The following is a 15,250-nucleotide window of genomic DNA, read 5'->3' as shown; positions in this document are numbered from 1 at the left end:
CTGTGTTTATTATTTATTTTCCAATTTTATTACACTTTAATACATCTTATAACTAGTAAAACAAGACACACAAGCATCGGACACTCCATGCAGGAAAAACTACAAATTTTCACAGAACTCACCAAAGTCTTCTTCAAAATAAACATAAAAGTGCATAAATTGTGTTGAATTAACATGAAATCAGTTACATCTCAAACTTTCTCAATTGCTGATATAGTTTTTTCTTGCTTAAATACCCAGCTGACCTTTGATCCAAGTGTGTTTTCAGCACGAATGCCTTTACAAGGGCACACCTGTCTGTGATTGAGCCAAATATATTATCAAACCACCGGATGCCATCTCGGAATGAAGCATCACAAGGAGGAATTTAAGACAGAAAAATAGATAATAAAGTACATTGCTTACATTTTTCCATGATGTCTTCTTTCAAAGTACTAAAATATCAGTTTAAAAAACACAGAAGACACAGACCTTTACTGAAGAACTCGCAAGAAATAATTTCTGAATATTGACCCTTCTTACTATGTAAGATATTACAAAGATTCGATTTCATAATACAAATAAAATAGATACATTTTCCTTTTCCCCCCCTTTTTGCAGCCACAACCACTAGGGGGCAGAAGACAAACCCCAATTCAAACGCAGAAGAAACAACCCTTGAAAACGTTTAAAACTGTTGGCTAAAAAGTTAATGCATTCGAAAGATCGGATACAAGACATGCTAGTGAGTCCTTTTCTTATGCAGACCAAATGAGTTGATTTCTCTTAGTGAGCCAAACAAGACCCAACCAAAGAAGAAGATTTTGATTTTAACCTAAACTGAACTTGACTCTGACAATGTTTTTCCTGGGGTTCGTGGAAGAAAGCGCAGGTTTACGGATCCGTTTGGGATCATAAGGGTTCGGGTTTTTGGCTCGATCACTGTGTCGTCCACAGGCTCCACCTTAAACTTCTGCAGCAGCTGTAAGACAAGAAAACAAAGAGAAAAGAACTGAGGCTGGTTTTTCAAGGACATTAATGAAGTACTAGTTATTTTTAATAAACAGTTGATAAACTATAATATACACAAGAGAATCTAAAAATGGTTTATGTTTACTTTGCAATCATTCAAAGAGGAATGAGATTTTTTTTTACGGTTGCCAGTAACAACAAGGGCATCATTGTCTCACCCGGGCCAGGGCAAAGTACATCTCCATCTCCGCCACTCTTTTCCCCACACAGGCTCTCGTTCCCACCCCAAATGGAATGTAGCTGTAGGGATGGTGCTGGAAGGCGCCGACTGCACACTTGCCAGAGCGAAGCCAACGCTCAGGGATGAACGAGTCCGGCCTTTCGAACTCTGACTCGTCGCGACAGACGGCGTAGTGACACAGATGGAACAGAGTCTGGAACAACAGACATTTCATTGTATTTTCTCTGATTTTCTGCACCAGTGACACACATTTGAAGAGCATTCCGTTCATTTACCTTCTTGGGGAACCAGTAGTTATCTAGGACCACCTCGTTTTCAGAGACAAAGCGTCCATTTCCTGGAACCACAGGATACAAACTGCAAACACACAAAGGTGTGTATTGCAACACATTTTTTAGATGAGGAGTCTAGTTAAATATTACAAATAATAGTTGTAGAAGAATGAGGAACTGTGTTGAAAGTTAGTAGGTAAATAAGTAATTTATATTTGTAGAGTATAGTTGTTCTTAGTTAAGTTAAATATTGAAATAGCAATCATGGCTTTGTTAAATCTATATTTGAAAAAAAAGAAGCAAACAGACTTAGTGTCTTCGTCCATGTTCTCGGACAGCTCAGCAGAACCAGCTCTCAGAACCAGCCCAGTATTCAGGAAATTTGACTTCCTGCTGAACTTCGTCCAGAATGCCTTTCTAAAAGCAACTAGAAATGACTCTACTTATGGTTTATCATGGAAAGAGAAGACATTATATTTCTGCAATTTGCTTTAGTAAATATATACTGTATATATATATATATATATATATATATATATATATATGCTTTCCTATTTATATACAATACACCCGTTTCAATTAATGTTCAAAATGTAAATGTATTCATTACATTCCTGCAGGTATTACATATAGAGTGCAATAGGGTAGTGCAACAGAAAGAGGTCACTTAAGCTTCACACACAGACTGACAACAACTCACACTTACAACCTATTAGGCGTCACCAGAAAACCTTGTGAACTGGGAGGAAACTGAAGAATTGTTTCCAGATACACACACACACACACACACACACACACATACGGATGGGTGGTGTTAGCATACACAGAGTGCCTTCAAATAAAAATAGTAGTAGCATCAATTCAAACTCTAAAACCCAACCTTCATGAAACAATGATGTGTTAATGTAACATTTAATAAGATCCTAATTTACCAGACAAAGAAGGAAATATGTTTTCTCTCTGTTCTGCTGCTGCACTGTACAAAGTTTGCAGTTTGTCAGGTCGAACAGCCGTCATGTTTGTCATTGAGCTGAAGGAAGGACGTTTAAATCTCAAACGTCTGATTCATTTAGAATTGAAACCATATAATGACCTTCCTACAACATGCTGTTAGAGGACACTGAAAGAAACTGAGCCACAGGAAGACTCCCATAATTTTGTTCATTTTAACGCAGAATTTAATGTAGTGAATAAAAATAATGCTGATGCAGTTTGGGATTTCTTTCTAGCCCTGAACAGAGGCGTGCTCCACATTACAGAATTACTTCTGAACCTTCTTAAATCCGGATGGAATTTGTGGTTTGTTTAAATCCTTTGGGAAGTTCAAGATATTTTGCTGTGTGTTACTCCGAAACAGGAAGTCTGATTTTTAACACGCATTCAAAAGTATCTCACCGCAGAGTCTCTTTGATAACGGCCTTCAAGTAGGGCATCCTGCTCAAGTGGTCTACGTTTGGCTCCTGAAGTTCTGGACACACCGAGTTGATTTCCTGGTAGAGATGTTCCTGGACTCTGGGGTCTCTGGCCAAGTGGTACAAGGACCAGCTTAATGTGTTGGACGTCTGAGGGCGCAGAAGATTCACAAGATGAGATTCATTAATTTGGTTTGATTTAAACCATTGACTTTACCTGTTGCAGTGCATTATGGGACATACCAGCTTAGTGGTGGGAGTGCTTCTAACAGCGAAGTCTGTCCATGTTTGGGTGAGTTTATTGAAATAGCTACCTTTACTCGTCATATTCAAATGCCATGGTTAATCCGTATTTACAAAAAAGTGAAGGTGACTAGAAATCAATCCTCCCTTCATCTGTTCACCAAGAGATAATCTCCTGGATCTCCAGAGACTTTGGAATGCGTTCGGTTCTGTCTTGTCGAGGGCTGACACGAGTCCTCACCGTGTCGACTCCTCCCAGCAGCAGCTCCGTCACAGTGATGTAGACCTCAGACAGGCTCAGCTGGTCCGTCGACAACAAGTAGGTCAGGTACTTCCCCTCCACCTGCTCGCCGCGCTGGGTTTGTTGCTCCAGCTCAGACACTCTTCTGTCAATCAGGGCGCCGGCTGTTGTACAAAAGATAATACTAATCAATTAGAAAATGTGAATAAGTAAATCATACCACTTATATCATATTATTCAGTAACAGGAGAAGGAACCTGGAACGTCTTGTATCAATAACCCGACATGTTGCTTTACAGACAGAGACACATCTTGTTTCTCATCTAAGGTATGTTCTCCTGATGTGATCGACTCACCGATCTCAAAGAGGTCGTCCCAGGCCTGGACAAAGCGCCTCCAGAAGGGAATGATGTCACGACTCCAGCGCGGGAAGATGACGACGACCTCCGACATTTTCAGCATCTCATTGACGGCCGCGATGAAGCGCAGAGTTTCACGAGGAATCTCCTCCTTCAGGCAACCCAGTCGGCTCTCGAACAGGATGGTGGATATTCCTGCAAACGATCACCAGTTAGGACCTGGATAACATCACTTGTTGTGTCACAAACCTTCGAAGCCGAACTTGTAAAGCTCCATGGCAACGTCAGAGACGGTCGCCTGGTCCGGACTACGACTGCGCAGCAGGTCTATACGCTTCAGCAGGTCGCCCACAACCTGGTGTATGAGGGGGGAGTACAAGGACACCTCCTGCGGCTTCAGCATTTTGGGGTTCAGGGCTTTTCGTAGACGATACCATTCTGGTCCTGAACTATATAAAACACAAAAAGTTTTTGTTGTTCTTTTATAAAAATCATAAGTCTGCGATTCTTCTTAGAAAAGTGGAGCTCTCAAGGTCATTTGACCATTAGGTTTCTTGTATTAATGGCAAGAGTCGTTAATAAAAGGTGGCCCCGGCTGAAGACCTTGTCAGGACCTCACCTCACATGCAGGCCGTACGACTTCCTCCTCTGGTCCATATATTCTTTCCAGTGTGGCAGTTCTGCTCGGACCGGGTACCGGCCCTCCTGCGCGATCACCTGTTGAATCAGTTCTGCGCTCGCTACGTTGACCAGCTCGAATGGACCAAATTTGGAGTACCATATTGGACCATACAGGTTCTTCTGTAGACCCTAGAACAACGAATAACAAATAACATATATTTTGTTTACATAACTAATTTCCCTAGGGTTAGGTGAGTCAAAAAGAACGTTTGTTACAAACAAAAAAGTACACAGTGTCCAAGTTGGCCCGGGGGGCATCTTCACTCCTGCAGTAAAGACAACAGCAATAGGGCCAATACCTGAGTGATTTGTGGGCCCATCTCATTTTATTTGTACGATAAACTGTCACGTTCTGCAAACACACCTAGATTCAAAAGTTTAAAAGTACAGATATATATATTTATATTTATCATAAAAGAGAAATATTATTGTGGATAAGCGTCAAAGAATGTCTCTCATGGTGCTTTGTGCTTTTTTTCCCATTGCTTAGTTTGTGTGTTATTTCATTTCATTCTTTTATTCTGTACTGACACTACAAAAATATCTATGTTGTGTTTGCAACACTGGCAAAAAAAAGTTTCTGATTCTGTATCAGTTTGTCGTAGCGGAGAAAGAGCTGAGCCAAAAGGCATTTATCTTTAACCTCATTTACCTTTCAACGTTTTTCTTTCTTTAACTTTAAATAAGAAGTCGGGCTTTTTTTTTCCAAACATTGTATTTGTACAGAAAATAATAATTTGGCAAATAATAACCGAAATATCTCTCTTTGTGTTGCGTGGGTTTACTCCAGGCACTCCGGTGTCCTAAAAAAACATCAACACCAGAGTGTTTTGGTAAAAATATTTTTAGTATCAGTGCCGTCTTTTTAAGTTTGGATCATTGAGTGTGTCTTCCTACGATCATCCAAGCCACTGAAGAAAGTAGAAGAAAGAGTTGTACCTGCAGGAGATGACTTTTGTCCAAGTATCCTTTAGCGAAGAGCCAGTAGAGGGTGGTGGGTGTGCTGGGTCCCGGCAGATCCGCGATGGTCTTCAGTTTTCCAGCTTCCGCGTTAGCCTGAACACTCGAGGTCCTTCTCTCCGAAACAACACCCGAAACTCCGGGTCTCAGATGCAGACCCGCCCGGGTTGTAGCCTGGAAACACACCCGGAGTGCCATGGGTCGAGGAGCTGCGGTTTGAAGTGCGCTGAACATGACTGTCGCTGGAGGAGTTGAGAATGATCTGGTCCTGCTTGGAAGGATCCTCGGGCTTATTCCAGGGACAAGACTTTACCATTATGTGTTGATACAAATCCTGCTGCAAACTCGTTGCACATTCTATTTTTTCAACAATCCCGCCTAGTGGTCGTGTCTTGGCACTACAGCCTCGTTAAAAAACACTGCGCTTTCTTCCAGGAAAAACATTGTCAGAGTCAAGTTCAGATCAAAATCTTTTTTGGTTTGGTTTTGTTTGGCTCACTAAGAGAAATCACCTCATTTGACCTGCATGAGACAAAGACTCACTAGTATGTAACATTTGGGTTTTCTAAACATTTATAGTTGCATGTCCCTGAGACACATGAATAGAATAGAACAGAAGAATATTACAATCTTTACTGATTTTTAAAAAAAGTGAAAACAGTATTCCTAGCGTTTGTATTGTCTGTTGACTGGTAATGTGAATTTACTCCTTTCTACAATATATATTGATGCACATACGAAAAAGTAAAACATGAAATAAATATCTTTTATTGTCATAATCGTGAATACAGAACCGTTGCAATACTCCAGAATTTTGCCAAAAAACAGCAACTATTCCACTGCATTGCTGCGCCTCTCTGGACCCAACCATGAGGAAAATCTTTCATTAAAAAAAGCAAAATAAAAAATATATATTAAAAAATTATGCGTACCACTGATATACAGATCTGATATAAACAGGCGCATTGGTCACAAACCAACAGAATTAGAAACATGGCTTCTCAAACGACACAGACAGAACATGTGGGATATTAGTCTCCATTTAAAAAACAAAAAGAGACTTTTTTTTTCAAAAACATTTCAAGGTAATAACATCATAGCATTTAATTTTCTTGCCCATCCAGTCAAGATGCCCCATATAGGTTGAGTGCCATCACACATGCAGACACACGCACAAACACATCTGCGTAGCAGCAGAGGATTTCCAAGAACCTTTGTGTCCCGCAGTTTAACAGCAAGAGAACAATTTAATCCACTGTGGTGAACGAGGCAATCCGATGGAAGAAATGATACATTCATGTAGGAGCCTTGACAAGAAACACTCACACACACACACACACAAACAAAAATATAATATTCAAAGTGTGCAAAGAAATGGTTGCTGAGTGAAGCTGTATGAGCTGATGTGGAAAACAACCATAGTGAGTTTGAGTCGTCGTGGGCACAGACATCAGCCTGACTGCCACCAGACTCGGTACCATCTAACAAAGATGTTTGAGATCAAGAAACAAGTGCTGGGAGTCCTCCACAGTAACAACAGATGACCAATAAGTGCACTTTTTGCTCATTTTAAGCTGCCCCAAATTACGTCGAGAAGAGAGGGCACGTTCTTGTTTAGGGGGGGAAAAATCTCCCCGCATAGATTGAAATACTTTGCAATAAAGTAAGTATGCATCAGTTTGGCAAACATGATTTAGAAAGGTTTGCAGTTATTCTAACACTAAAAACACAGCCCTGCTGGGTTTGCATTCTGCCTGGACTGAATCCTATAAGAAAATTTGGACCCACGCTTTTTCTCAAATCGAAAAGATTCAAATGCAGGGGAAGGCATGGAAGTAGTATGAGCAAGTTTAAGCTTGTTTAGGCATCTGATTATCTGAAAATGAAAAGAAGAACGGCAGACTGACATTGCTTAGTCGTTGAATTCACAAACTTATTGTTTTTTGATTTTGTTTGTTAGTGTGTTGTTCAATCACGTCTTTTATTTGGAGGCACTCAATTGTAAAATTGTTATAGACTTGAATGGAACAATTTTGCCCCCTAGTGGGGAAACCTTTAAATGCACCTGGCATTCTTTCAAGTCGAATTCGTTCTTACAGTTTGGTTATTAGAAGACCAAAAGGTCTTAATGGCTGATCTTGGATCAACACACGGCATCATTTCGATGAGGTCACCCAGCTTTACATAGGGACCAAATCAGGAGTTAAAATGTGTAAAACCACATCTCAATGAAATCAACTCTATGACACTAGAGTGTGAAAAACACAGTCGTAGCATAGCATAAATCAAGAGGAAAATTAAAACAATGGAGTGAAAAACTAAAAACAAAGGGCAAGGCGCATCATGACAGCTTCTTAAAACTCACATTTAAATAAGTTAACAAACCAACAAGTCTTTGTCTATGACTATGATTGAGTATGAATGCATATAAGCACAAACAAACACTCTCAACAAGCTCTGCTGTGACAGCGGAGTTCGGTTGAATGTGGCAAAACTGGCGGCGATTATTCAACAGAAAAGGCACAAGCACAACATGTTGGCTGACGAAGGAGAAATGAGGCAAATTGAAAGCGGAGTGTTTAGCAGCAGCCTCTCTTGTCGCCACTGCTCTGGTTTTGGCAGGAGGCTACATTCTGGAGTCAAGGGGAGGGGGGCGGGGGGGTCCACTCCAGAGTGCGGCGTAATAATCTTCTGTAGGTCCACGATACCGACTACGACCCAGACAAAAAAGTATCCGGTGAAAATTAAGGTGCAACTTGCAGAGAAAGACGGTTCTCCGGAGTCCTCTACAGCAGTCTCCAAAAACACAAAGACAGCTGCAGCCCACCCACCTGCAGCGTCTTTGAGCTCGTAGAAAGAAAGGGGCGGAGTCAACGGCAAACATGTTAATGTACAAAGGTGTGCCTGAGCAGCTCGTCCGCAGACGGACGCTGCTTAGTCTCCACAAAAATGCGCTTGAGAAAGTCGCGGCAGTGGTCCGACACGTGAACGGGCAACACAGGGTTTGTAGGCTGCGTGGCTATTTTGAAGATAGCAGCCATCGCCTCAAACTCTGCCCATGGGGGGCGCTGGGTGAGCATCTCCACCACAGTGCAGCCGACACTCCTGCAGAGAGAGAAAGATGAGTGTCAGAGGCTGTCTTTAAAAGTGTAGTAGTACCAAGATACATTCTTCTAAGGGGCGTGAGATTATAATTACACTTCAATACTGTATCAAGTTTGTCTTTTTACTTTGAAATTCTATTTCATTTTTAATCATAGTTCTTTTATGGTTTACATTTTTTAATAAGTAACATATTTAGTGTCATTCATTGATTGCAATTAGACTTTAAGCCACTAGTTGGCAGCATTACGTCCACCGTAGCTAAGAGAACAGCAAGATCCTTCGACAGAACAGTCGACACTTTTAAAGCTGATGTTTGGACACATTTCAACTCAAGCAATACTACTAACTTATCTAAGGATGTATTTTTGAAAAAATATTTATATTAAATGTATCTTTTTCAAGAGATTACATCTGTTACAGCTTTGTTGTAAAATGTTGCTACAAAATAAAGTCTTCATTTAGTTTACCAGATGTCGGCCTTCCTGCCATATCCTTCACCACTGATCACTTCCGGGCTCATCCAGTAGGGGGTGCCCGTCACCGATTTGATTCCTGTTCCCGACAGACAGATGGTTTGTAGTCGCCGGCTGGCGCCAAAGTCACCCAGCTTCACGTTGCCCACAGAGTCTCGGAGAATGTTGGCGCCTAAATGTGGACACCATCACTGTCAGCAACAGTTACTCCTTCGACCTTGTGAGTGTAAGTGTCACCTTTTATGTCCCTGTGCACGATCATGTTGCTGTGCAGGTATGAAACGCCCTCCAGGATCTGCCGCGTATAGCGACGCGTCACATTCTCCGTCAGCGCGCCGTACGACTTCAACTGGTCCTTGATCGAGCCCTGCAGGTGCAACGGTCAGTCCATGAAAACTAACTGTGTGTTCGTCGTGATCATTTTATTAAAACAGTGGTGGGCAATTACATTTCTCCAAGGGCCACATTTTACTTAAGGTGTTGATTTAAGTGTCTCTTAAATTGATCTTGAACTTCTATTGTATCATCAGTATGTGTCCGTTTGTACAAAACTCTCTTTTCATTTAAATATTTGTCAGGAAAGTTGGCTTTTGACCTCCTTTTAAGGATTGGCTATTGTGAGAGGCCATCGCGCTAAAATTAAAAGGAGCAAAATGTATAAATTGAGGTTATAAAATCGATCACATTTTTTTTTTTTTTTTTTTTTTTTTTTTTACATTCACTTTTGAGGGGCAACAAATACTAAAAGAAAATAGAGGAAAGTAGTGTTTGCCCAGATCAGTTATACAGTTTACTCAAGTGTCAAATCTGCATTTTGAAACTTTTTTTCCCACTTTGATTAAGTATGAATGTGAAAAGTATTAGTGTTGAAAACACAGTGTTGCTATTTATAAAATACTTTTTTGTATTAACTTGTGGTGATTCCATCATCTTCAAGTCAAAGTCATCAAAATTTAATATTGGTTGAACCATCATTCTTACACTTACCCCCGGCATGTGCTCCATGAAGATGGAAAGCGTCCGCTCCATGGAGTCCCGCAGGCAGCCGTAGTACTGCACGATACGTTCATGGCACAAATTCTTCAGCAGTTGGATCTCGCACTCCAGTGCGCTCACCTCCTGCACAAGAGCAACAAATATAACCATGTCAAAATGGTGGTCACATTTAGAGCAGGGAGACAACGATTCGGACCTTGCTCGTCTCAGGACTCTCCGGGTCAAACTGGACCTGCTTGACGGCCAGTTCTCGCCCTGTATCTGCGTCGTAACACAAGAAGACTCGGCCGAACGCGCCCTGGCCCAGAAGCTTCCCTAGCCTCCAGTTGGACGGAGCACGTGGAGCTGCACACAAACACACAACCGTCTACAAGACTTGCAGGAAAGTGAGAGAGGGCGGTCTTGGACTCACAGCGACTGGGTGGACTGATGTCCATCACCGACAGTGTGGGGGCACTTGTCTGATTGGGCTCAATGTCGCTGCCCTTACGTGGTCGCCTGACGGGTCCAGGACCCTCTTCCAGGTCAGGGGTGAACACGCTGCTGCCACTGCTCGTACTAGGAGACTGGTCAGTGGGACTGAAGCTGACCGGTGAGCGGAACCCTTGAACCTGCGTCCGGCGGGCACGTGGGAATGTTTTCCTCCCTGTGTAGAAAGAAGACATTTCTGATCAAACCAGGAGTGTGAGAAGTGGGGAACAGCACCATTTAGGTTTAGTTTTACACCAAAATGATACTTCAGAAACATTCTGGTGCTTCTAGTGACAAGATGTCCTCCGGCTCCCCCCAGTGTCAGACCAGTGACATGCACCTGAAGTGCTGTTACAGCATTCTTTAAAGGGGGTAAGGCTCTTTGGTGGTTAGTTTCCCATTTCAACTTACGTCATAGTTTTTGACCAACTGCTGAGGCAGTTTGGTGGTCACATGGAGACTTTAATAGTGAAGAGAATTCTAAAATCACTGCAAGTCATTATGTTAGAATCATTACAGGAAATACAATAAAAAAAATCATGTCAAAATGTTATTAGGTGCTGCAACAAGTAAGTTTTAGCATTTCTCTTTTGCGGAATAAAACTTTACCAAATATAATTAAATAATTTATAACTGCGCCCTGTCTGCTTTATGTTCACTCAGCAATTTTCTTGGGACTAGTTTGCTGGACAAGTTAAATTAGGGTCAGAGAGTGAGTCTCTTATTATTAACCCATCTGTGGCGTCTGGGTTAAGATGCCCCTGTCGCAAAAACAAAGGGTTAAATGAACGCACCTACCATTTCTGTTTGAATATCAGCTTAAAGGACACCCAATGTGGAATCCCAACTTTCCTGACTGATTTTCATGTCACATTTTTCAAATTTTGAAGTCTTCCTCTTCAAGATGTCCCTCAAAACAATGTTTTGAAGTTATTAATTAAGTTATTCCTGCTCTGAAACTGAGCGAATGAGAGGTTACGATAGCAGAGTCCATTATGACCTAATAATGGCTTCACTCCTTCAGCCAGCAGTAATTACGCCCAGCATTGTTGCGATGTTTGACCAGCTGAGTGTGTGTGGTTATGGTCAACGAGATTTCATCGCCAGAAAAAAATAAATGTTTTCAGTGGTGCTTGAGAACTTTTCCAATGAAAAAAAATAGTTCCATACTGATGAAAGATAAATTGAAGAGACACACTTAAATCAACACATTAGTGTAACTTTAATCTGTTTATGGGATCCCTGTGATATCAGTGAGTGTATATTGGGCTCCAACTTGTACATGATTTTCTGTTCATCTATAAATGTATGTCACTTACCATCACTGTAGTCCTGAAGGCCAAAAGAAATGCCATACCGCCGTGGATATGTTCCTCCTTTCCCAGACTTGTCAAATACTGGAATCTCATCCTCTGCACAGAAAATATTTTATTATTACCTTGTATTTAACTGGAGCTCTAAGTACAAATAAAAACCCAATATATATTTGAAGGTCACCTGCGAAGTCCTGATGGTTGTCCGGGTAACTTTGTGCTCGAGGCATCCTCGACTTGGGGTACTCACTACAGGAAACACATTTTTAGATCCTTTATAAAAAAAGTTATTTGCCAGTAAACACCTTTGAGTGACCTGATAACATATTTGCAAATCCAACAATTCTTTTTTGCGACTCAGGTTGCACACAAGCTTTTCATTTTATCACAAGATCTAGATGGACAAGCATGATTAAATACAAGTGGTTCTCACCTGTCCAGGGGACTGTCTAGAGACGGGCAACTTCCAGATGCAGAATTCTCTGGACTGCTCATGGACAGCGGGTCTAACATCTAAAGTGAAGAAGACAAAAATGTTATAGGAGACATGTGGAGCAATTGAGCTGCTACACTTCATGGTTTTTATCCGTACCTGGTCCATGCTCTCCGGGATGAACTCGCCCTCGCTGTTTATGCTGGTGAAGGATCCGTTTCTAGCTACCTGCTGGAGAGCATCAGGAATGTAGCCTGGTGGCGGTGAGCTGCGGTCGGTCGACTGAGAGCCTGGTGGATGACGAAAGAAGCAATTGAACAGATGTAGGAAACATGGGACCACAAGAAGGAGCATAACATTTAGCTTTAAGGAAGAAGACGAGTAGTAAGATAGTACCTATAGATGCCAGCATGTTCTTCTTGTCTGCAGACCTGAACCCTGTGTTGTCCAGTGTTTCAAGAGAGGGCAGCAAGTCCATGCTAGAGGAAGAGTTCTGGGTGGCGATAATTGAAAGTCATCATTATTACACAATTTGGACAAATATTTAAAGGTGAACTTCCGTAACATGCTCTGCGGATAACTTGACTTTCAGTGTTAGGTGGACGGACCTGGGAGCCCATGTGTAGCACAAGCAGGATCTTCAAACTCTTCATGTGAACACTACGATCGAGCAGCTCAACAGCTTTGTCCAGATCATCTTGACTGCTGAGTGGAATCACCAACTTTACAAAGACACAGAAGCAGCCAGAACCATAATCAAAATTGGGTTTTATATTACATTATACATCTGAATTGTTTAATGCATGTGATGAAAATTAAACACCAAGCTATATTTGTATTACATTTGTCCCACAAACACAAAAACAAATTTGTGTTTTGACAAACGCAAACAATTTACCTCGTTGTTGCTGTAGTGAAGATCCATGGTGTGACCAAAAGCCACTTTAGCCTTTGCTTTCAGCTCTTCCACTTTCACAGGTCGAGTAAACTGTAGGATCCTGTGGCGATGCAAGAGGTCAGAGGTCAGCTGTTGCATGGAATGATTGAGCTTCATGGGATTATAAAAATTTACCTTTTCTCCCCTTTGAACTCAAACTTCACTCGGATATCATTCTGTCAGTTAGAAAACATTTTGTTACATCAACATTTTTCAATATATCATTACTAGATGTATATTAAACTTTAGAGTACCGGCAAAGCATTATGAACATGCAGTTTTTAGGATAAGATATCAAATGTAATAAAATACATTAAGGAAGGAAATAAAGCATTTCTGGTAAGAATATATTCTGCATCGTACAAAAAAGGTTTGCTAACTGCCATCGAAGCCGTAACTGTTACCTGGTTTTTGGGTGAGGAGGCTTTAGGTTTGTTAAGGTCCGTTAGGTACATGGCAGGCCTGCGCGAGAGGTGAAGTTCTACCAGGTCCTGCATGATCGAGTTAAAGACCTCCTGCTCATCTGAGACGGGAGACAAAAGCCAAGCAAGGTACAATAATTCATCAAGCACATTTCATTAGGATAAGTATGCAATTAACATGCTAAACTACATCATTTATCTTAAAATGCATGTAATCATCTTTTACATTAATTACTACATTCTAAAAGACGGATAAAGGAAATAATAAGTCAACCAAGCACCTAATAATGGGACAATTTTAAAATAAATACATTTATTTGTTACCTATATTTATTAGAAAAAATAGAACAAAATTAATTGTATTATTACAGTTAATGTTAAAATATAAAAAGTAAGTCACTTTATTTGTTTATTTATTTTTATCCTATAATCAAACGTTCCATTTGCTTCTCATCATCTCTTTATTTATATACATACAAGAAACAACTGCCGCAGTCATGCAACTCACCCATCATTATGACACAACAAGTGACCCAAGAGGCCAAAAAGGAGGATTCTCCCATCAAAGAAACCCTTCCTGAAACACAAGAGATGTCATTGTGAGTATGTGCGTCATGCCCAGGCTCACACGTGCACAGGTGTACCTCCCTCAGTACCTGTCTGTACATGTGAACGTGAGTGTACACAGACGCTGGAAGTCTGCTATCTTGGAATTCCTAAGTCAGGGGCTGACATGCCATGTGATGATGACCTGCCATGACTACACTGACTTTCAAACATTAAGCTTATTGGCCAAACATTTCTTGTTTATCTTTTGCTTTCACTGATAAGAGCGACAACTAACTTGGTCAGATTGACGTCTGGACCCATCAATCAAAGATGAGACACAGCGCTGGAGACATTATTGATAAATCACCTCAGAGGATGAACCTGACTAACAATATGGATGATCGCTGCATGAACCAGAGCACTGGGTCAGAACACACATGGTAAAATGGTGCTGCTCGAACCATTGGCTTACAATGGTCGATGGTTCCGTGTCCAGCTAGCTGTCAGGCCAGGGAAGTTGTCGAGCTCAGCTAATGCTAACTGGAACATACCATATCATCGGCAACAACCACAGGTCACGTTTAAAATATATATATATAGATATTAAAAATCCGCCATCCTTACCATGGGAATCAGGAGTTTTCAATCACTTTCTCCTCCCCAGGGCCGGCGACAACAGCCCCGGGCCCCGCGGAGACCCGCCGGAGGAAGCAGAAGTTTGGATCCCAACTTCACGAGTCCTGCTGGGCCACGACGACGACGACGAGGGCCGACGGTGCCGTTTCAGCGTCCGTGCGTGTACGAGGTGTTTGTATGGAGGCCGTACCGTCGAGCCAGCAGCACGAGTGGCGACAACAACAACAAATTACATGCTAGGTTTTATTTGTCGAGCATATTGCAGCAGGACTAGCTTCGCTCGCGCGTCCACTCGCAGCGTCGAGCTAGCGCACACCTGGTTTCGGAAGTATAGATGTTGCTCTTACAGAATAAGAGCAGACATTCTTAACGTTATTCATGGAGCACGCGAGGGGTCAATGTAGGCTTTTATGTTGACGGGTATAGACAGAAACCTCGTATGCATTTTATCTCACTTGACAAATGATCACCCTCGCGACCTCGCTGGAAGAGGCCAACAAAACACAACATGTGACGTCAGAAACGGTCCAACTCGCCATAAGATGAGTTATATTA

At 41.6% G+C, this 15,250-nt stretch overlaps 2 protein-coding genes across 3 annotated transcripts; both read right to left on the bottom strand.

Annotated features, from left to right (window-relative positions):
* On the bottom strand, window positions 1-5,724 carry cyp27a2 (cytochrome P450 family 27 subfamily A member 2). The gene is made up of 9 exons (XM_087791820.1): window positions 5,340-5,724; window positions 4,339-4,529; window positions 3,969-4,168; window positions 3,717-3,914; window positions 3,361-3,524; window positions 2,860-3,026; window positions 1,468-1,549; window positions 1,170-1,385; window positions 1-961 (listed from the first exon to the last, which is right to left on the bottom strand). Exons 1-9 carry the CDS (start codon window positions 5,592-5,594, stop codon window positions 815-817), a joined length of 1,620 nt encoding a protein of 539 aa, XP_087647946.1. The 5' UTR covers window positions 5,595-5,724; the 3' UTR covers window positions 1-814.
* A 388-nt stretch (window positions 5,725-6,112) lies between these two features.
* On the bottom strand, window positions 6,113-15,061 carry map3k2 (mitogen-activated protein kinase kinase kinase 2). Of its 2 annotated transcripts, XM_087791817.1 has the most exons (17): window positions 14,684-15,061; window positions 14,019-14,087; window positions 13,493-13,611; window positions 13,224-13,264; window positions 13,050-13,149; window positions 12,760-12,873; window positions 12,548-12,644; window positions 12,311-12,441; window positions 12,152-12,231; window positions 11,903-11,967; window positions 11,725-11,817; window positions 10,347-10,580; window positions 10,131-10,279; window positions 9,926-10,057; window positions 9,176-9,305; window positions 8,933-9,110; window positions 6,113-8,465 (listed from the first exon to the last, which is right to left on the bottom strand). In XM_087791817.1, exons 2-17 carry the CDS (start codon window positions 14,071-14,073, stop codon window positions 8,246-8,248), a joined length of 1,938 nt encoding a protein of 645 aa, XP_087647943.1. In that variant the 5' UTR covers window positions 14,074-14,087; window positions 14,684-15,061; the 3' UTR covers window positions 6,113-8,245. The 2 variants fall into 2 exon arrangements, with proteins under 2 accessions (XP_087647943.1, XP_087647945.1); XM_087791819.1 differs by lacking the exon at window positions 14,019-14,087 and having other exon boundaries at window positions 14,684-15,060.
* Window positions 15,062-15,250: the final 189 nt, after the last annotated feature.

This window comes from Callionymus lyra, chromosome 5 (assembly GCF_982586985.1).
Source record: "Callionymus lyra chromosome 5, fCalLyr1.hap1.1, whole genome shotgun sequence".
In the NCBI taxonomy this organism is placed as follows: Eukaryota; Metazoa; Chordata; class Actinopteri; order Syngnathiformes; family Callionymidae; genus Callionymus; species Callionymus lyra.
This window is presented reverse-complemented; position numbering and strand designations above follow the sequence as displayed.